Here is a 21,636-nt window from a genome sequence, read left to right on the forward strand (position 1 = left end):
AAAGACGACACATTTACCCTCAGTGTGGTTCAACACTGTAATACAGTAATCAGGTTTATTAGTCTGTTTTTATAGTAAAGAATCTCATAGTTTTATATTTTTAATTTATTAAAATGTTATACTACCCATAAAAAATGTCAACACTTATTTTTTATTATTTTAAATGGGAAATGTGTTTAAATAAAAGTTTTTGTATATTTTATAGTCTGTTTAAAACCTTAATCAATCTACTTTTTTAAAAACATCCTCAGTCATTAGCTTTGCTAGCAAGCACACTCTCCTGTCATCATGAGAGGGAAGACTCAGTTTAATATTTAGCTGGTGACGCGATGTGGCTGCTCAGAGCTTCAGTGTCCGGAGTACAGACAGTGTGATCTATTAGCTAATGGTGCAAAGCTTGGCTTTGGTATACTCACCCTGCAGATGCAATGTGTGGTGCTGTTTCTCCACAGAATGTTTTGCTTGTTGTTGGTTATTTAAAGTCTCCACCTTCTCTGGATTTGGAGTTTCCTCCCCTCCTAGCCAGGGGCGGATCTAGAAGGGTGGCAAGTGCCACCCTAAAATGATCCCTTGCCACCCCAAGTGCCACCCCAGTTTTGCATATGACAGTGTTGTTTATTAAAATAAGATAGCATTAACAGTTTGAGCGTAGTTACAGTCAACAGTGAATATAAATGCTAAAACTGAATATATTGGATAGTGTCCCCCCCTCCACCAGTAACAAATGGTTCAGCCCATAGCAGGAAGGCTTTCTTCTTGTTATCAGTAGCAAGCGATGCTCATGATTGTGCCAGAGCACATTTTGAACAACACCATGGGAATTTCGGATTTTACACAGGTGGTTGGATGTTACACTCTGGAAATGGAAGGAAGGTGAGTGTTATTAACCCTCTGTGGTCCACGGACACGCTGCACCTCCAAATCACATGACTGATGTAAGCTGACATAGCAACAAGCTGCAGCCACGCCGTCTCTATTTCAGCCCATATTGAAAGTTCGGACTTCAAAGTTTTTAGATTTTAATTACAGGCCAGTAAATCCAGAGTTATGATAATATATATAAGCCACGCTTTTTTCTAAATACTGTCGTCATGTTTTTGTGTGTGTGTTTTAAGCATTTTCTAAGGACAGCGCGAAAACAGTAAAGAAAGGAAAGAAAGCCACCTCTTTGCTATCGAAAATGTACCATGTCGAATTTTAAAAAAGTCAACATGTGGGATTTGGTTGTTTAGGAAGAGGGGAGAGTTTTGGGAGTGACGGTAACGGCAGCGAGACAGAGCGAGCGAGTGGGAAAGAGAGAGAGAGAGAGAGATTTTAGATGTGGGAGATTTGTGACGTTTAGTGTGGAGTGTATACTTAGTGTGTTGTGTTGTCTTGTGTAGTCGTTTTGTGTGTCAGTGAGGGCACTAATGAATGTCACTAAGGCACATTTGTAACGTAAACACTGTCACTAAGTAGAAAACCAGCGGAGTGATACACCTGCTGTTGTCAGGCCTGCAGGTTTATCCCTGTGCTGCTCTCCTCTGTCTTTTGGTGGACAAACTTTTTGTTTTTGTTTTTTTTTTTTACTGTGATACATAATTTGTGGGGCATCTTATTGCGACACCTGATCTCTCATTTTGGTTTTAGTAATATTTTTAATTGGTTGTACAAAATGAAAAAACAAACAAACAAAAAAAAAAACGGCAGGTGTATTGGCTGCATTTTTAGATAAATAGTTGTATATGTTTACAAAATGTACATTTTATATTTGCATTTCAAGTTATAAAAATTTACTCAACAGGTCTGTTTTTTTTTTTTTTTTTTACCGTAAAAAAATACTACTAGGATTTTAAGTTCTTTGTGTGATTTCAGATCAGTAATACTAATGCAGTATGTCAGTGAAAAAAACAACCAAATTCAGTTGAGCTGAAAAGATACCAAACAAGGCAAGGGGGAAAAAATAAAATGAAACAATCTGAGGGTGAAATACAAACGTAAACTCAAAAGGAGTCAAAAATGGCCGCTTGTATTTCAGACCTCAGAGGGTTAATCCAACAAATCATGAAAAATTAGGTTTAAATGTTTGTTCATGACAGTGCAGATTTCTGACATTTTGTGTAATTTAAGCTGTAACAATGTGATTGATTTCTAACAAAAAACAGTGAAACTTAAGTTAGACTTGTGTTTGTAAATGAACCGCCCCATGTTGTGTAGCTTTCTGGATTTTATACTTATTGTGCTACATATTTATTTATTATACAGGCTATACAGTACATAAGATCAAAACTGTAATTATGTGGGCTACAGACAATAATTAAGTTATAGACTATATTTATATGAAAAACATGTATACTTACTGCATTTGAATCATTTTAACCATATGTAACCACCTGCATATGTGTTTGGGGAAAAAAAAAAAAGAAAAAAAGAAAAAAAAAAAGGCTTTGATTTCTCTGCCACCCTGAGAAAATTTCTCTAGATCCGCCCCTGCTCCTAGCTACATGTGCCAGTACTGTGACTGTAACTTTACTGACGTCTGCAGCATGAACACATTATGGAGAAAGAGAGGGAACGAGGATGTGTGCGGGACATAAATGGTATTAAAGGTGCTTCAAGCTTTAAATTCCACTAAAGATCCCAAACCTGCTTTGGGATGGACACAGATACGCTGTGAATGAGCCGTAAATCAAACAGCTGCTCGACATCCACAGAGGAAGAAGGAGAGGACGAGAGTTTTTCTCTTTAATATGGATTTACTGAGATCATTTACATCAGTGGATACAGGAAACACACAGCGACCGTACAGACACACCACAGGCTACAGTGTACCAGTTAAAAAGGAGACGAGCTCGTTAGATCCAGTCACAGATGTCACCCCCCTCCTTTCAAAGTTCATCTTCAGTGCATCAGTTAAAGTCAAACCTCTCCAACCATAAACCAGCAGTGGACAGAGGTGTAGGTCAGAGTCCCAGTTATGATTCCCAGCAGAGAGAAACAGACGCAGCAAGAGGAGGAGGTGGAGCCAGTTTATCACCAGCTCCCAGTAACACAGATCCACCCGGCGTATGCCTGGCGCGCACACGCGCACACACACACCTGCTGCTCGTCTAACGTGGGAATGTACAGAGTTACAGATCATTAAAGTTTAGAGGAACACTGCTCTGAGTTCATCATTTCCACTTTCTCATCTGAAGGACCGACAGCATCAGCTCCTCACACGACAAAATCTAATTAAAGTTGAATAAAATCAAATAAAGCACAAAAAAGTCTAAAATTAAAAATAAATAAACACTGACCTGCTTGTTCTTCAGTCCCTTTAAACTTTTGAAATAAACTTGTCGATAAGAAGGTGAAGAGAAAGTGAACGATCACTGTGTGTGTGTGTGTGTGTGTGTGTGTGTGTGTTGGAGCATTTCAGTCAGTGTCCGTTTGTGGGGTTTCTGTGTTACTGTTACAGTTTAAACTACGTTTGTCTCTAATTAAAAATCTCCGCAGTGTTCCCAAAGTAACTGTGGTAGAAGCCCCGCCCACCAGGGGCTTAAAGGGGGCGGGTCATTTTGAACTGAATCAAAGCTGCTCTAGCAGCCCAACAATAATCAGCACTTCAGTGTTCAGACTGAGCAGACGGCTGATCCAGGATCAGACCAAAGCCCTCTGACTCTGAGGAAACGGCCGCCTGTCGTCCACACAAATACGATCCCACAGGTGTGACTGCTGTGAAGAGCTAACGAGCTAACGAGGGCCACGCTGAACACGTACAGCACGGTGAGGGACAGACAGCAGGTCAGCTTCATGATCTACAGTGAAACCTTTCATGCCGCACTGCAGGACGAGGAAGACTGGGTGGGAACAAGTTTTCAGGCTGGTCTGAAGAGAGGAAGAGTTCAGTGAAGAGAAGGAGGGACAATAACCCGTTTGTGTTTGTTCTGATCGCTTTAAACTCGTGTGTGTCTGACTTCCTGTCACTGTGCAATCGTGCGTTTCAGTACAAATGTCAGTAACCTAAAAACATTTAAATTGAAGCAGCCTGTCTGTTCTGTGAACCAAAAAAGGTTAAACCGCGTTTTCACCTCCGTCTCAAACGCCGCCGAGGTTTCTCCCTTTAACCTGAAAACGTCACCTCGCCGTCCTGTGAATAAATATTAATAAAAGCCAGCAGGGTCCCTTCGATCCGGTCTGCGTCACTCCAAGTCCGGGTCTTTGCCGACATCACCGCCGCTGGATGAGCGGCTGCTGAGGTCGGCCACGCCCGACTCCAGGTCGCTGCAGGTGGAGAGGTCATCGGGGTCGTGACTCTTGAGCTGGGCATGTGGCCCTACGGGCAGGGAGAGTGCGGGCTCCTTGGTGCGAGCCTTTTGATTGGCTGGTGCAAAGGAAAGTGTGTGACTGCTGTCCTGTGCGGGGCTGGCGATTGGCTCTCTGTATAAGGTGGGCGGGTCCGGCCCGCTGTGCCTCTGTGGCAGGCAGCTAGTCCTCCTCCGGGGAACCTCGATCTTCTCCCAGGTGATCGGCTTCCCCGTCAGGGCTGCGATCCTCTGCATAGACGACAAGAAGCTTATAATCAGCTGAGAGGACTCGTAATTGAAAAAACTTTATTAACACTCAGGGAGTTACAGGTTAGAACGAGGCTGCAGCCCAGCTGCAGTTCCCCTAACATCCACTAGAGGCACCAGCAGTGACTCAGTCCCATAGACTCCCATGTTAAAACTTTACAGAAGAAACAAACGTGTTTTTAACACGACTGTAGCTGCTAGCTGTCTGACTTCACCTCAGCCAACCCTGAACTGGACCTTTGCACCGTGTTTGTGCTGTTGCAGCTTTTTAATGACATCATCTGACCAATAATGTGTCTGCCGTGAGGTTACTGGACTAACAGATCGTCCAATTAGATGTTACTGAGCGCTAACATCAGGTATGTGTGACACAGTCTATGGTAGCCAAATACAAGCTGTGTCCCAAAACGTCGGCTGCATCCTTCGGAGGACCCGGCCTTCGCGGTTTACGTGGGCCGGGTCCTTCAAAGACCGAGAAGGCCGGAAGTGCGAGGCTGTGAAATGGGACGGTCTAGCCTTCAGATTAGCGTCACCGCTGTGTCTGTGGAGTTTAATAAACTCGGCCGTCTGCTCCTTGCTATCTAAAATATAACAGGACACTGGCGTAAATTATCAACCGTCTCACACTTCTGTTTAATCAGTTTTCTGTTTGACGTTTATTCAGCTGTGTGAAAATCCCGGAGGAACCCACCCGATGGATTAATAAAGTTTAATTTAATCTAATAACTTTGATCTCAGCCAAACAGATTTACTCCGGAACAAATAAATCACCGAAAATAGGCAAACAATTACATTTTTAAGTTATCCGAGTGACTTATATAATGTTTAACCTGAGTAGCGAAAGAGCGGGGGTACCCGTCAGGGCTGAAGCCGGGAGTTCGCTGCTCTCGCCGGCTGGAGTGACCATTGAACCCCCCCCCCGGCTTGCTATCGAGCGGGTGGGTAACAGACATCTCCGAAAACGTCGAAGCACTTTTGCAAATATGCGATGTCTTGATAAACCAAGCAGATATTTGAAGTTTACACCGCCACTTTCTCGCCTGAAAATATGTTAAAAGTTTATTTTGTGACCCAGAAAGATTAATAAGACTAATTTTAAAACTTAGTAGCGGCTGCCATTGTTGGCAGCTGAAATTTGGCTGGGCCACGCTATGAATTCTGGGATATGGTGGGCCACGAAGGACACACCCAACGCATCCTTCAAATTCGGGGAAATGAAGGACGCATTTGTCGGCCGCATTTGAAGGAGTCGACGAATTGGGACAGCCTTCGTCGCCTGGCTGTGACGTAATCGGCCTTCAAATGCGGCCTCCGGAGGATGCAGCCGACGTTTTGGGACACAGCTACAGTCACCTTTAACAACCCAACAGGGCGGCTAATGCTAACATGCTAATGTCCAGTTGTGAGATGTAGAGCCAATTTCCTTCTTTTATATACAGTCTTTGCTACCAACATTAGACATTTTAAAAAAATTTAATCTAGAAACATCTGCAGATTTTTAAAAATTGGTTTAATAACTGCTGAATTATTTTTAATTTTTTGGGTAAAAAGTTTTAAAAAGTAGACGGTCGCAGTTTAAGCAGCGAAGCTGAAGTTAAGGATCTGTGCTGATGTCATAACAGGCGTGTCGTGTGTTGTATGCCTTGTCTGGAGCCCGGGTGGTGGTGGTGGGCGGTTCCTCCTGGCGGTACCTCCTGGTGATTGGTCAGCTCCTCTTCCAGCTGCTGGGACTCCTCCCTCACGGCAGACAGGAAGTCGGCAGGTGACTGGCGGGGAGGCGTCGATTTCTCAGCGTGGTTATAGAGACCCTTCCACATCCTGGAGGAGAATAAATGTGAAATATAAAAGCAGAGAAACTCTCTGCATGTTTCAGAGATTCAGGCAAACAAAACAAATGCACAAAACCAGCAACTCAGTGCAGTTTCCTTTAACCCTTTAAAGCCGGGCCCTGATGGGTATCCCATTGAGTTTTATTAAAAAAAATTCTGACAAGCTAATAACAATTTTACTTGACGTCTTTAATGATTCTTTGCCTCGTGGGTCACTTCCACAGACAATGACTGAAGCATCTATTTTCCTCTTGCTGAAATCAGGTAAAGACAGCACAGAGCCTGGTTCATATCGTCCCATTTCACTCCTAAACTGTGATGTAAAAATCTTGGCAAAGGCTCTTGCCCTACGCCTAGAAACCACAATCCACGACGTAATATCTGCTGACCAAACTGGCTTTATCCCAGGCCGTCACTCATTTACGAATGTCCGTCGGCTCCTAAATGTTATCCACTCTCCTGCATCCAGCGTGGTTATCACGCTGGATGCAGAGAAAGCATTTGATAGGGTGGAATGGGGTTATTTATTCGCTTGTTTAAAAAAAAAAAAAAAAAAAAAAAAAAATTTGGTTACGGCCCCAACTTCATTTCATGGATAAGACTTTTATATACATCACCCAAAGCCTCTATAATCATAAATGGTAAATGTTCACGTTATTTTAAGTTGACAAGGGGTACCCGTCAGGGCTGTCCAATCAGTCCATTGTTATTTGCCCTGGCCATAGAGCCCCTCTCTATTACACTCAAAACCTCGCAATCAATTGCAGGTATCCATAGGATGGATAAAGAGCATAGAGTGTCCCTTTATGCAGATGATCTGTTAATGTATGTATCTGATCCTGTTTCATGTGTCCCCCATATTATCCACACCCTAAGCAGCTTTGGCCCCTTTTCTGGTTACAAACTGAACTTCAGTAAAAGCGAATGCTATCCTGTTAATGATCTGGCTCTTCAAATACAGAGCAGTGCTATACCTTTCAAAATAGCTAAAAACGGCTTTAAATATCTAGGCATAAATATAACAAGAGATTTGCATAATCTCTATGAAAAAAAATTTCTGTCCATTACTTGAAAAGGTCAAATCAGACTTAAAGAAATGGAAGCCACTTCATCGATTGTTGGCAGGGAAGGTAAATTGTATAAAAATGAATATACTCCCCAAGTTTCTTTATCTTTTTCAGTGTATCCCACTTTACCGTCCAAAATCATTTTTTAAATATGTTGATAAAGCTCTGATCTCATTTATATGGGATGGGAAAAACCTAGAATACGCCTGGATCTGTTACAGAGGCCTAAAAACCTAGGCGGCTTAGCACTTCCAAATTTTCGCCATTACTATTGGGCCTCAAATGTTCAAAAAAAAAAAAAAAAAAAAAAAATCATATACTGGCTCAATACCCGTGATGAAGACTGGTGCCAAATTGAAGCAGCGTCTTGCATCTCCACTTCTCTTAGAGCCTTGGTCACCTCCAGCCTTCCAATTTCCTCACGGCAGCACACCAGTCCTATAGTTAACAACACCCTCAAAATATGGGCTCAATTTCGAAAGAACTTTGGGTTTGAAAATCTTCTCCATTTAACCCCTATACACAATAATCACCTTTTCCTTAGACTCTGAATTTGCTCTGTGGCAGAGACGAGGCCTCCATAACTTCTCGACATGTACATAGACGGGATCTTGGCAAGTTTTCAGGATTTGTCACACAAATTTGACCTCCCTCGGTCCAGCTTATTTAGATACTTTCAAGTTCGCCACTTCCTTCAGCATCATAACCCCGACTTTCCAAATATAACTCGATTTACTGCTGTAGATGATCTGTTGAAACTGACATTTAAGCCTAAAGGCCTTATCTCAAGAATTAGAAATTGTATAACTTCCTTTAAGAATATAACAATGGCAAAGATCAGAGCAGCCTGGGAGAGTGAGCTGGGGGTGGGCTTAGAGGGGGAGACCTGGGAGAGCGCTCTTTTAAGAGTAAACAACAGCACTTTTTGTGCTAAATTAAACATCATACAGTTCAAGATTTTACACTGCATTCATTACTCCAAGGCAAGACTGGCCAGAATATTTCCAAACATTGATGCAAGCTGTGAGATGTAGAAATCCCTCTGCAGATCTAACACATATGTTTTGGTCATGTCCTACTTTAAAAGCCTGCTGGTCAACAATTTTCAATAGTTTGTCCGAAGCATTGAATGTTGAGCTTCAACCTAATGCAGCTATGGGTATATTTGGTGTCACAGAGAGAGGACATAGAACATTAAGGAAGAGTCATAAAAACATAATTGCTTTCACTACACTGCTTGCACGCAGAAGGATATTGTTGCATTTTTAAATCTGTTGATAAAGCTCTGATCTCATTTATTTGTTGCATTGGAAGTCAAAAAAGCCACCCACAGCGGCTCTGTGGTTCAGTGACCTGACACAATTTATACAGTTGGAAAAGATCAAACACGCACTCAAGGGGTCGAAGGAGAGATTCTTTGCTGTTTGGGATACATTCCTAAAACATTTAGAGAAAATTAAAATCATACCCACCTGAAAGAGGCTTGACAGCTGCCGAAAATCCTTTTTTGTGTGTGATTGGGATTAATTTTGTGCAAAATATCGCCCTTTAAGTGCACATCTTCAAATATGGTGAATTTCCTTGTACCTCATTTAAATTCACTTTATTCATTTTATTTATTTTTATTTTTTTTCCCCTTAGGGTTACCCTGTCCAATATGTTCTTGGGGTGGGATAAATATGTTAAAAGGAGCACTGTGGCCTTGCTATATGTATGTCTTTGTACTACACTGTTGATGCTCAATAAAAAAAGAAAAAAAAAAAAGCCGGTTTTGCGTAACTATTTTTAAATCCCTGTAGAACTGGAACCACGTAAGAAAGCGCCATAATTTCTTTTGCATATGAAACCGGAGGAGTTGTACTTACATCTTATGCCATCAGTTTGTCCTCGGTCACGGTTTCCTTCCACATACAGCTTTGCAAAAACAGCATAAAAAGCGCGTAAAGCAACAAAAACATTATATTCCAGAAACACGCTTTGCCGATCCGATCAGCTGTTCATAACACTTCCTACGCTGGAATAGACGTCAGTGCGAACTATCGCGTGTCCACCATTACCTGGCCGAAACAGGAAGTGATGTCATTTTCGCGGAGTAATTTTTTTTTTTTAACCTTTGGGGCCTTATAAGCCTACACTGGTGTTTCTTAAAGTCATGTTTGACTTCATGCTTTTCTGAATAGATTCTGGGATGTTTAAAACTCAAATTGCTCTGCTGGAAATAGTTTATTTTGATGCACATGCTGTTTTCTTGCAAATTTGTAATATTTATTTTCGTTTTTCCAGCAGTATATAAAAATTGGTGTATTTCAAAAATAAAACTATGAAGACACTCAAAATAAATATTAAGTTTATATAATAATATAATATAATAATATAATATTTTGTGCAACTTTTTTGTATTTACAGTTTTGAGGCATGAGCCTCTTAAATTTCTCTAACTAGAAATATATGTTAAAAAAAAAAAAAAAAAAACTATGTTCAATTTTTTGTAGTTTATTGCTCTTTTTTGTAATTTATGTAGTTGTTATAGACTTAATGCATCCATGTTATCAAAATTTGGGCTATAACAGTTGTACTGATGTATAGCAACTTGAAATGCTCCCAAAAATGGCTCTACAGCATGTAAGAATATAAAGATAACTCTGGTGGACTTGGTTCTAGGGTAGGTCTCAAAGGGTTAACCTGCTGCTGTTTAAATAAATAAATTTCACAGGAATCGTCATCATGTTTCCAGCTAAGCTATCAGGATCCACAGAATCAGACACACTGTTGGGAAATGCAGCCGGCTGGACTGAACCAGGACTACACTTCCTGTTTTGTGAGGGAGAACGTGGTTATGTTGGTGTTTTTGCTGCAGTGACTCACTTGAAGCAGTAGGGGGAGGTGTTGGGTCTCAGCACGCCCTGACTCTGGCTCAGCTCGGCCTTGTACAGAGGGTTGGTGTACTCGCCTCGGTCCTTCCACAGCTGAGGCCACACCGAGTGAGTGCGCTCATGAAGCCTGCAGACACACATCACACAGCCTGACTGTTGGTTTTTGGAGCGATATGAATAAAACTGGATTATAAGCGGCGTGCTCGCCGTCGCCTGTGGACACGAGCTGTCATAGTGATGAAAATATCTGTGGTCTATGACGAGGTCGTGACCCTGCAGAGTGGCAGGTGATGAACGACGGACTGTTCCTCATTAAAAACATTTAAGGTTTCTGCACTTCCTGTTTCTTACTTCCTTAAATAAAAACGAGCAGCGGGCAGATATCCACACAGACATCAGTCCATGAACACATACTCTCCAGTTTCAGAAACTCATCTCATTTAAATAAAAACTACGACGACTGATTTTCTTCCTTTAACACAGGAGTGGGACCACCAGGCCTCGAGGGCCGGTGTCCTGCAGGTCTCAGATGTGTCCTTCATCCAACAGCTGATTTAAATGTCTTGAAGTTCTCCAGAGGCCCAGTAATGAACTAATCATGAGATCCAGGTGCGCTGACTCAGGGTGAGATCTAACACCAGCAGGACGCCGGCCCTCGAGGCCTGGAGGTCCCACTCCTGCTTAAAGAGGATCAGTCGCTGGTTTCTACTTTTTGCTCTTTGGATCCGTCACAAAAACAGGACCGATTTCTTAAATCCATTCAGACCCTGAAAAGTCGACTCGCCTGCTGACAGTAAGAGGCTGAATCAGGGACGCTCGTCCTCACCTCATGTCCCGACGCTCCTTCTGGCTGTTTCCCAGGAAGGTCCCGTACTGACACGAGTACACGTGAGTGTGGATGGCGATGAGGAAGCGCTCGTTGAACTCAAAGGCACACGGGAACTGCTCTGACAGCTGCCACACGCACTCCAGGAACTGGTCGATGACGGGGGACACCTCTTTGGGATCTCTGTCCAGGTGAGCGTACCTGCGGGGCACAGAGCAATATTCTTGTTGAATGTCACCTGTACAGGTAAGCTTGACATTACTAACAGAAACTAATGAGCCGTTATCACGTCTGATGTCTCACGTTTACAGTCTGTGGTCACGTCTCTACAATCATGAGATTTGAAACATTAGAACTGAGGTTCTGCTGTTTTCCTTTGAAGTGAAAGTCGTTTTGTTTGTTTGGATCAACCCTCGTCTTCAGCTTCTCTTTCAGTTTCAACCTCGGAGCTCATTACAAAACTGGCACCGCCGCCCTCTTCTTCTTTTTCATGGTTTTTCCACACCGTAGGACCAAAGTGTCTGAAACGTCCTTATCATGGACTAAAAACATGTGTGGACAGAAAGATGCAAGAGAAGCATCCGAATGAGAGACCAGACTCAAAGTTACTGACCTGTGTGAGAACTTGTGCCCAAACGACACCCAGTCTCTCTCTATCAGCACCTAGAAGAAGAAGAGGAGGTATGGATGTGAGACGTCAGAGGAAGAACAGGCGATCATCAGCGCGGCCGTCTGCGTTACCATGAGGCCTCTGATGGTCCTGTAGTACGGGTCCAGCAGGATACTGGCCACAGAGCAGGCCTGAGCCGTCCTGTCCCAGCCGTCTGAGCAGTGAACCAGCACGCTGACGCCTTCGTCCGCCACCGCCTGGAGAGAGCGCAGAGAGCAGGAGTCTGACTTTAGTGCCTGATGGAGCTGCGACTGATATAATGACCATGAAAGTTTAAAAAAACAACAAAAAAAAAAAAAAAAAAACCACACGACGGGTTACCGTGAGCAGAGCTGGCAACGGGTGTTTTTTTAGTTTAGCAAATCCAATCAGAGCATGGAGGCTGCGCTCAGGTGTGCACAGCTCTACCTGTGGATGCATTTACATGTAGCGTAGTAAAGCCCACCTGCCTGTCAGCCACGCTGGGCGACCTCCACCACAAACAGCAGCACAGCGCGTCCACTTTGACCATCCCCACCGCGAGGCCCTGACTTCGTATCATTAACAACGTTTATGTTTTAATTCTCATGTCTGATAAATAAAAGTCGTGACATCATTCATCGGTCTGATTACAAAGCAAACTGAACCCGACGAGCGAGAAGTGGATCCACCTGACTGACCCCCCCCCTCCCCGAGTGACTGCTAGTTAATAAAACATTAGCTCTGCTGAGTGTGTGTGAGTGCAAACACACACCCGGGCTACGAAGACGCCGGCATCCAGTATGGCTTTGATGTGTTTGAGCCAACCAGAGTTCTCCAGCCCCCACAGGAAGTCTGTCATGGACGGAGATCGCATTTCCCCCACTGAGAGAGAGGGAGGGAGGGAGAGAGAGACAGAGAGAGAGAGGGAGAGACACAAAGGAAAAAGGTGCAATCAGAGGAAGTCTGTATTTCCTGATCCTTCGGTAAGCTTACACCCCCCCACACACACACACACACACACACACACACACACACACACACACACACACACACACACACACACACACACTTACCATCGATGATCTTCTGCTGGCTGCTCCTCATCACGTGAATGTTTTCGATGCCAATGAACTGCAGCTTGATGTTGGTGTAGTGGTCCTCGTTCTCGTAGCCTTTACCTGCCGCTCGATTCGCCATTGCATTAAGCTGCGCACACACACACACACACACTCTTTTAGTCACAACACCTCTTCATGACTCTGTGTGTGTGTGTGTTACCTTGGGCCTGGTATCCACCACGTAGATGTAGTCACTTCCAGGGTTGGACTTCATCAGCGCCTGCAGCATCATCTCGTCCTCCTGACAGCGCCCGCTGAAGCCCGACAGCGGCTGACTGCAGCGGCACACGGCGGCCTGCAGGGCAAAGAACACACTCAGAATCCCACCTTTCTGTGTGTGTGTGTGTGTGTGTGTGTGTGTGTGTGTGTGTGTGTGTGTCTGACCAGTGTGTCCTGGTGGAAGTATGACAAAGCAGGAAATCGTCCTCGACTTCTGAACCTCGAGCTGCCCACGATGATGGTGGGCGTGGCCGACTTTGGAACAAACAGCTCTGAAGGGTAAGTATCACACACCTGCAGGACACACACACAGTGTTTAAGCTCATACGGTGCATTTTAAACATGTTATGTTACGCCTCTGTCAGTGCGCACCAGGGCAGCTGTGGCTACAATGTAGCTGCCATCACCAGTGTGTGAATGTGTGTGTGAATGGGTGGATGACTGGATGTAGTGTAAAGCGCTTTGGGGTCCTCAGGGACTAAGTAAAGCGCTATACAAATACAGGCCATTTACCATTTAGCTGCTCAGCTGATTCCAGCACAAACGCTGCAGACTGAGGATATTTACAGCTTATCCTGATGAAATATTCACAGACCGTCAACATCACAGGTGACCTGGAAGCCTGACTGGACCCTGAGCTGGAGGAAATTCATGCTGGTGCTGTGACGTAGCTGATGATAAGCTGCGAGTGAGGCTGAAGGGAGGCTTGTTTGAGCTAATCTACCTAACCTTATAAAAACTACTCACTGACTTAAAGAGACAAATATTCCCAGGTTCAGATTACAGCAGAGACAAAGCTCTGCAAACTACACAAACACATGAAACGAGGAAAACACCTTCATCAGTCTGAGAGCGCAGACAGCAACGCTTAAACGTGATGAACTGAGTCTGAATACGGCGAGTATTTGTAGTCAGACTGATGGGGACGGCCTCTGGAGGTGCAGAGCGCCAAGCTCTCAGAGCCGTCGGACGTATCAGCAGCAGCTTCATGTCAAAGTGCAGAAATTTACTTGTTATCTGTTAAATAATTAACATTGTGTCACATGATCATGACTGACCCTGTATTCGCCGTTTGCTGCCGTGGCAACCCACAAGTTGTTAGGGACACCCATCCTCTTGTAGTCGGCCATGAGGTCGATGAAGTTCCACGACTCCTCCCTCTCCTCTTTGTTCACGTTGGGGTTAAAGGACAGACAGTACAGCTCGCTGTACTTCTCTGAGAGGAGACGAGGATTTAAAAATCTGTGTTTTACATGTACACACACACGCACACACACACACGCACGCACGCACGCACACACACCTGGTCGTGACAGTCTGGCCAATGAGGCGTGGACGTCCAAGCCGTCTCTCTCCTGTGGAATGAAAATCTGGAAGATCCGGAAGTCCTTACAGCGAAGGATCAGCTGACCTCCTGAGGGGGTGGTGGGCGGCCTCTCCACACTGCTCACCATGCTGTGCAATACCTGTAACACACGCGCGCGCGCACAGACAGTTACTTCCTGTAGACCTGCATCACCACGTTTAAGCAGAGAACATTTCTATAAAGCACACCCATCATGGAGATGAGCAGCCCGCCGTGGCCTTGTTAGTGCAGCCTCTCAGATTTCCTAACAGGAAGCGCCCGGCCCACAGGAAGTACAGCTGTGCTGTGTTTCTGCTCCTCATTTCATGTTTCTACCTTACAGAGCTGGGATATGACTGATGGTTTTGGGCTGCTGGAGTTACAAACCTCATGAAACTTTGCTCCAGCTCTGCCTCTGATAGGCTGATACACCTCTGTGGTAGTTAGAAGAGAAGCTGCGTTCACTGTCGGCCGTTTGTGTTTGTATTCATAGTTTCTTTGTTTTTTTTGGAATATTTGGAGTGAAGAATTATGGGAATTCAACCAACATGAGATAGAAGACACACGTGTGTAGGTTGAGACCAACCAAACCAACACTGAACCATAACATGAACTGGTTTGGGTCAGAGCCAATCAGATGCAGTGTGGTTTTAATGAAGAACAAAATTACGTGCTGTGAAGGAGAAAAGTAAAATTTTTTTGCACAAGCTAATCTAGACCTCGCTCTAACTCGGTCCTTTGTTTCTGCTAATCCACTCAGCAGTCTGAGGCTGCTGAGTGAAATGTGACACGCCTGGATCTCTTCATCATCCACTCAGGTCCACGGGGACGAGGCGGACTCCTAAGAGGGGGGGAGGGTGGCATCTTTTCTTCCCGTGTCTGGAAAACCACCCAGCCCCCCGGAGTTCTGTGAAAACACTGCACACCACTGATATCAATGATATCCCAGATGAAGCTACGCCGCTCATCATCATGATGAATGTGCAGCTAACAGCAGAGGAGACGAGGAGCTGCATAAACACAGATTATTATTTTTCTTTTACTGCTTCTGCTCAGACAGGTTTCATCAAACTGGCAGGAAATATCTGCCTGCATGAGAAATTCCTGCTTTTAAAACAGAAATATGAATCTGAATGAGAACTCTGTGCACAGCTTCTGAAAGCTGCTCCTTTAATCTGAGCATAAAAACCTCTAATTCTCCTCTCGCGTTCACGCTGAGGATCCATATTTAACCTCCTTCTTTCAGGGCTTTGTAATTAATATGATGCTCTGCAGCAGCTTTCACTGTCAAATAAATGTTTCTCTGTGGATCACATTTCTGTCAAAACACACCTTCATATTTTCGTGTGCATCTCTGCAGCCCGACACACGCAGCTGAGTAAATCCACCCAGGCTCTACAGATGGAGTCCAGCTCCAACTTTATTCTCAGACTCCACATTTCGTATACTGGCTGATGTTTAAGTCTCTGAAACCTGCCTGCAGCCTCCGCTGGAGCTCCTCAGAGTTCACATTTCCACTTTTACAACACAACTAATCATGTTTACAGCCTGCTGCACAAACCTGGTGGTCCTTGTGCTGTTGGAGCCTTTTTAATGCAATTATCTGAGCAACCAGCCAAGAAGTCTGAGTGAAACTCAGGGTTTTATTGGGCCGTTACTGAGCACTGATTAGCCTGCAGCTGTGTGTTCCCTGGTATGGTTTTCTAACCCGGCCAGCTAATGTTCTTTTATCCAAATATGGCGTCTTCCATCTGTAACACGGCCTCCTGCAGCTCTCACTGCGTGCAGGCTTTGCCTCATACGCTAATCTGAGAGCTCGACAGGTAACAATGTGGTCATGGGTAAAGGCGGGCACAATTATCATTCATGCTGCTGCAGGTTACCCATGTCTCCTTGCGCGTCTCCGGGTTGTTCTCCACAAAGATGGTGTGCGTGGCAGAGAGGTACAGAGTCCCGACGCTGGCCTTTCTCTGGCCTGACGACCGGTCCAGCAGACGCACGTTTTCCACCTGAACAGTCAGACACGCACACGTCAACCACATGCACTGATCAAAGCATCCTCTGTGTGTCTACATGACGCTCCGTGTAATCCAGAGATTTTCCTCCAGATCACCTGAGAGGATGTGCGAGGTTAAGCTCACTCAAGCTTTCAATACATTATTATTCACAAAAAGGCCAAAAGCTGGGAAAATACACAGACTGCCTTTAACTACATGCTGAAGGCCCGTTTAAGCCGGATTTCTCCGTGTGATCTCCACAGTGGGTCTAAAACTGTGACATCCGGTGAAGAGCAGGTAAATCTGGTTGTGTACGCAGAGAAAAGCCCTTTGCGGGCTAGATTTTATTAATAAGTATTATATACATATTTCCGTAATGTCAGGCAGACTGTGTGAGGACCGTTAACTCTCTCTAACCCTCCATAAACAGATGATGATGCGTTTTAAAGGAGAAAAGAGTCATATGAGGAGGAAGATGGAGGTCAGCAGCACAGTGCTGACTCATGCCTGTGCAGATGTGCTCGTGCTGATTAATAAGAATAATAATTAAAATGAAAATAACGGGCTGCGTGGGAGCATCCTTATAGCCGCACGCGGCAGGTGTTTACGGCTAACGTCGGGGCTGCTTCCATTATCGGACACGCAGTGTTAACCTCTCACGTCCTGCTGGTCGCGCGCGCCACCTCCGCTGCTCATCATCATCATTTATTTATTTTATTTTATTTATTTAAATATTATCTTACCTTGGGTGTCCGTATGTGCTCCATCACTGCCGGCTGACAGGGCGGAGGTGGAGGAGGTGATGGAGACAATGGCCCGACGTTTTCCTTTATCCTCGCCAGCGGTTAAATTCCCTGCTTCACGCCGAGAGATGAGCCGTGTTCCCCGCTGCGGCTGCTCCGCAGCTGCCGTGGCCCGACTCCCATGACTTCCGTCCCTCCGCGTCCCGGTTCGGTTAGCCTAAACGAGACAAAACCGAGTCCGTGTCAACGCTGACCGCCAGCACCCGAGCTCCCGCCGCTTCTCCCGGCCGCTAACAGAGCCCCTTATATCTGCTCCCGACACCACCATCACGTCAGCATTCATAACATCCGGTGAGGCCTTTCAAAATAAAATATAGACTACAACAAGTTCCTTAACGTTAGCAGCAGCGGCAGTCCATCTTTAATAAAAGGTGCTGTTTAAAAACTTTTATTCGTATAATTTTTACAACTTCTTAAAATATTAATTTTGAATTTATTGATTTATGGTGAAATCAAAAGGAAACCTGCGGTTTATTTTGATGTAATAATCATGGTGTTTCCTTTATATAAATGTTTAGTATTTACTGCTGTGTGTCATATGTTCAGACACTACTGTCCGCTTTTGTTTCTTTGTATCATGCTACATTTCTCGCCTTATTTTGTAATTTTAATAACGTGTTTCTAAACACGAGTGGGTTTATATTGGGTGCGGGGGGTACGTTCATTTGAAATTCCTCAAACTGACGCTGTGTTATTAAAGTGAAATTATTTAATGCTGTTTAAATACTCTGTGCGTGTGTGCTCGTGTGTGTACATGTTTCGACATCTTTATGAGGACAGAAAATTAGCACGCTACTACACCAGCGTGACCAAACGTCACTTATGGGGACAAAGTGTCCGTCCTCACGAGTTTGGAGACATTTTTGAGGCTCGAAATGTGGTTTTAGTGTCAGGGTTCAGTTGGGTTATGGTTAGGATTAGGATTCATTTTTGATGGTTAGGGTGTGTGTGTGTGTGTGTGTGTGTGTGTGTGTGTGTGTGTGTGTGTGTGTGTGTGTGTGTGTGTGTGTGACAGTCAGGTTTCAGTGTGACACATCAGGTGTTCAAACAGTGAAATGGTGGTTATGTTTTCATGTTATGAGCTCTAGAATAGAAGAAGAGCTCTTTACTGTGATCGTACATGTAGAACAGCATCATGGCTGCTCTCTCTCTCTCTCTGAGGGTATTATAGAGTTTGTGATTTCACTTCTTGAACCTCTGGCCTGGAAAAGTTCTTAAAGTCATTTCAGATGTTTGAGCTGTCATTCAGTGCTGATAATTCATCAGTTCTTCAGGACGAGGAGCCGGAGGGACCATCAGTGGCTGTGTTTCCTGAGACCTGGATGACATCAGTGAAAGTTTTGTGTGTTTGTGCTGTAATATCATCTCAGAGCCTCTCATCCGTCTGGCTGATGAAGGCCACTCATATTATAATAAATAATAACAAAGCTAATATTAACTAAGCCCTCTCCAAACTAACTGAAACAAAATCAGAAATATAAATATGAACTCTTCCTCCTGCCCTCGCTTCCAGTGACTGTTGCACACATGAATGACTTCCCACTTCCTGTCCCCGTGTGGACGCACAGAGGACACACACTGTTTGGACATGATGTGTAGAAACCACAGCAAAGATGTCGTGCGTCTGCCAGTATGACAGTGAGTCAGCACCGGGATGCTGAACTCTATCAGGCATGTGAAGACTGAGACATGTGATCTTTAACTCAGAGTCCAGCCTGACACCCTGTGAGGGATCAGACCCTGAGAGCTCGGATCAAACTGAGGTTAGTCTTCACTGCAGAATAAATCTGAGGACATTTTAACCTCACATCAATAGGGGAAGTTATTCCTCAGTCACTGCTCATTTTCAGTCACACTATTCTGTTTTAAACCTAGCAGGAATAAGAATATCCAAACTCTTCTTTCCTACTGAGTAGAGGAATCAAAGTGCCATTTGGTATCTCTGAGCTTTAACACCATCACACGTGTTAGTGTGGGGTCCACACAGAGCAGCTCAGGTGGTCCTGGTGCCTCCTGGACCAGCCAAGAACATGAGGTCAGGGGGAGACTGAGAGCGGTGAACCCCAGGCGAGCTGCCGGTCTCGACAGCATCCCAGGGACTGGTTGAAGCCTGCACAGACCAGCTGGCCGAGATCCTCACTGGGCTGTTCAACCTCTCCCTGACTCATGCCAAGGTTCCCACCTGGCTGAAGGGCTCCACATCATTCCCATCCCCAAAAAGCCGGCATAGACAGCCTCAATGACTACGGACCTATAGCCCTCACGTCTGTAGTCATGAAGTGCTTCGAGCAGATAGTGCTCAGCACATGAGAGACTGTGTACCCCCCTCCCTCAACTCCCACCATGGAGGAGGATGCCATCACATCACCTTTCACAGACCGCTGAGCCATCTGGAGAACATGAGGAGCTCTGTGACGATGCTCTGTGTGGACTGCAGCTCAGTGTTCAGGACCATAATGACAGACATCCTCACCACCAAACTATAAAACCAAAGAACTCATCATAGACTTCAGGAGGCTCAGACAGGTGTGTGCCTTTCTATCATTTGGTGTATGTTCCTCCAGACCAGGGGTCGGCAACCTTTCTGATGATGAGTGCCATCTACAATTCCCTCAGAAGTCAGTGTGCCATATCATTGCATTAGCAATAAATTTAATAACGCTCTATATGAACAGTTACACACTATATAGAACAACTTTACAGAATTATATTTGTCGCAGATGTTGGCAGCTATCAGCGAATAGTTATCAGCTATTTGGAAACAAAAAAAAGACACTTTTTATCCATAACAGCAAATGAACTGTACAACAGAAAATACAAATGCTATTTATGGTCTCCTCACAACAATGATAAGAAAAATAAACTGGGCCAATATGGTATGTTTGCTAATACAGGGACACACATGTTAATGTGATCTCTGGTCTCCCACTCAGAGACACAGGTCTCTGAGTGTCCAGCATTCAGACGGCTACCTGAGGACTCATGTGAGAGAAAATCTGCTCACACAGATATGTAGAGCCAAATACTGTCAATAAGGCCTCTGCAATGTTCTGAAGACAGTTAAACTTGTCAGGTAGTGATGTCCAGCAGGTGAAAATGCAGCTCCATGAACACGCACAGCTGTGGATTTCAGCTGAGTTCATAGTTCTGCAAACTTTGACCCCCACAGAGTCGAGCTTCCCAGTTCAATCAGCTGCCACATATCCAAACCGATATCATGACCAGCAGCTTTTACAGCTGTGGCTCCAGCAAACATCAGCTGATACTAGATATTATTAAATAAATTCTAACAACAGCTGATCAAGCTTAAACGTGCTGCTGTTGTTTAGCGCGACATCCGCTGGATTCCTCTTTCTGGCGCGATAAACAAGCAAGAGAGAAAAGCCGATCAGCTGATCATTGATCAGTTTCATGACTGAAGTAGCAACAGGAGAGGGAGGGGGAGAGAGTGAGAGAAGAATAACTCCAGCTTTGTGTCTCTGTGTCCATTCTAGCTGAAGTACGGGACAAACTGTTCCTTTTCAGCTCAATACGAAACTCGTAATATTTTCTCTGAATACGAGACGATTCTGTTTTTTACAGGACGGTTGGCAACTCTACTAACTAACCTTATGAATACAATAAAGTTCACTATCAGTCACATCACAGCACCCGCCCAGCTGTATAGAAACTCCGTCATGCTAGCTAGTACGCAGTACGAGTTATTGTAACTGACTGTAAAAAGTACATGTACAATGACATTAAAGGGCTATTCTATTCTATTCTGTTCTATTCTTCTACTGAGTGTTATTACTTGCTGACAGGTTGGTGTGAAATCCCTGCTGATGGAGCTGTTTGTAATGTAATGATCATGAAATAAATACAGCATATGTAACAAAGATTTTTGTTTTTATTTTTATTTACACCTGTGACATCACAGAGGGAGTCGGCTTCTCACTGACTCTATAACTCTAAAACACATAAAACATCTTCATCTGGCCGCCAGAGGGCAGTATGACATATGAAACCCAGCAGGTGAGGCGTGAGTCCTGCGGAGGGACATCTGCAGCAAACTGAAGAAATAAGAAGCACAAATATAAAAGCCCTGCATGTTTCTTTTAGCAGCCTTTGAGCTTCAGCCACAGGTGAGCTGTGACATCTGGGCAACAGCTGGCCCTGAGAACATGTGTCGGCTCTGGATGCAGGTTTGGGGCAAATTTCAGAGCGCAGTCAAGGATCCGCGCCTCGCTGCTGCCACAGGGTCCCGACTGCTCCTCTGACCCGGATCATCACGTCAACGTGTTTGTGGGGGATCAGTGAGTGACAGGGATGTATTCCTCCGCCTTCCTGTATAGTCCCCTCACCCTGTGAGTATCACGGAGCTGTGATGATTAATGCAGCTCGTTCATTGGCT

At 44.6% G+C, this 21,636-nt stretch overlaps 1 protein-coding gene across 1 annotated transcript; it reads right to left on the reverse strand.

Annotated features, from left to right (window-relative positions):
- Positions 1–2,711: 2,711 nt before the first annotated feature.
- Positions 2,712–17,518, reverse strand: mtmr7b (myotubularin related protein 7b). Its single transcript, XM_031745455.2, has 14 exons — positions 17,184–17,518; positions 16,327–16,452; positions 14,402–14,564; positions 14,157–14,314; positions 13,264–13,392; positions 13,040–13,174; positions 12,835–12,967; positions 12,534–12,643; positions 11,872–11,997; positions 11,744–11,793; positions 11,131–11,331; positions 10,297–10,431; positions 6,227–6,353; positions 2,712–4,517 (listed from the first exon to the last, which is right to left on the reverse strand). The coding sequence occupies exons 1-14, from the start codon at positions 17,205–17,207 to the stop codon at positions 4,164–4,166; spliced, it is 1,971 nt and encodes a 656-aa protein (XP_031601315.1). The 5' UTR covers positions 17,208–17,518; the 3' UTR covers positions 2,712–4,163.
- Between the last annotated feature and the right edge of the window lie 4,118 nt (positions 17,519–21,636).

Source organism: Oreochromis aureus, linkage group 6 (genome assembly GCF_013358895.1).
Source record: "Oreochromis aureus strain Israel breed Guangdong linkage group 6, ZZ_aureus, whole genome shotgun sequence".
NCBI classification, from domain to species: Eukaryota; Metazoa; Chordata; class Actinopteri; order Cichliformes; family Cichlidae; genus Oreochromis; species Oreochromis aureus.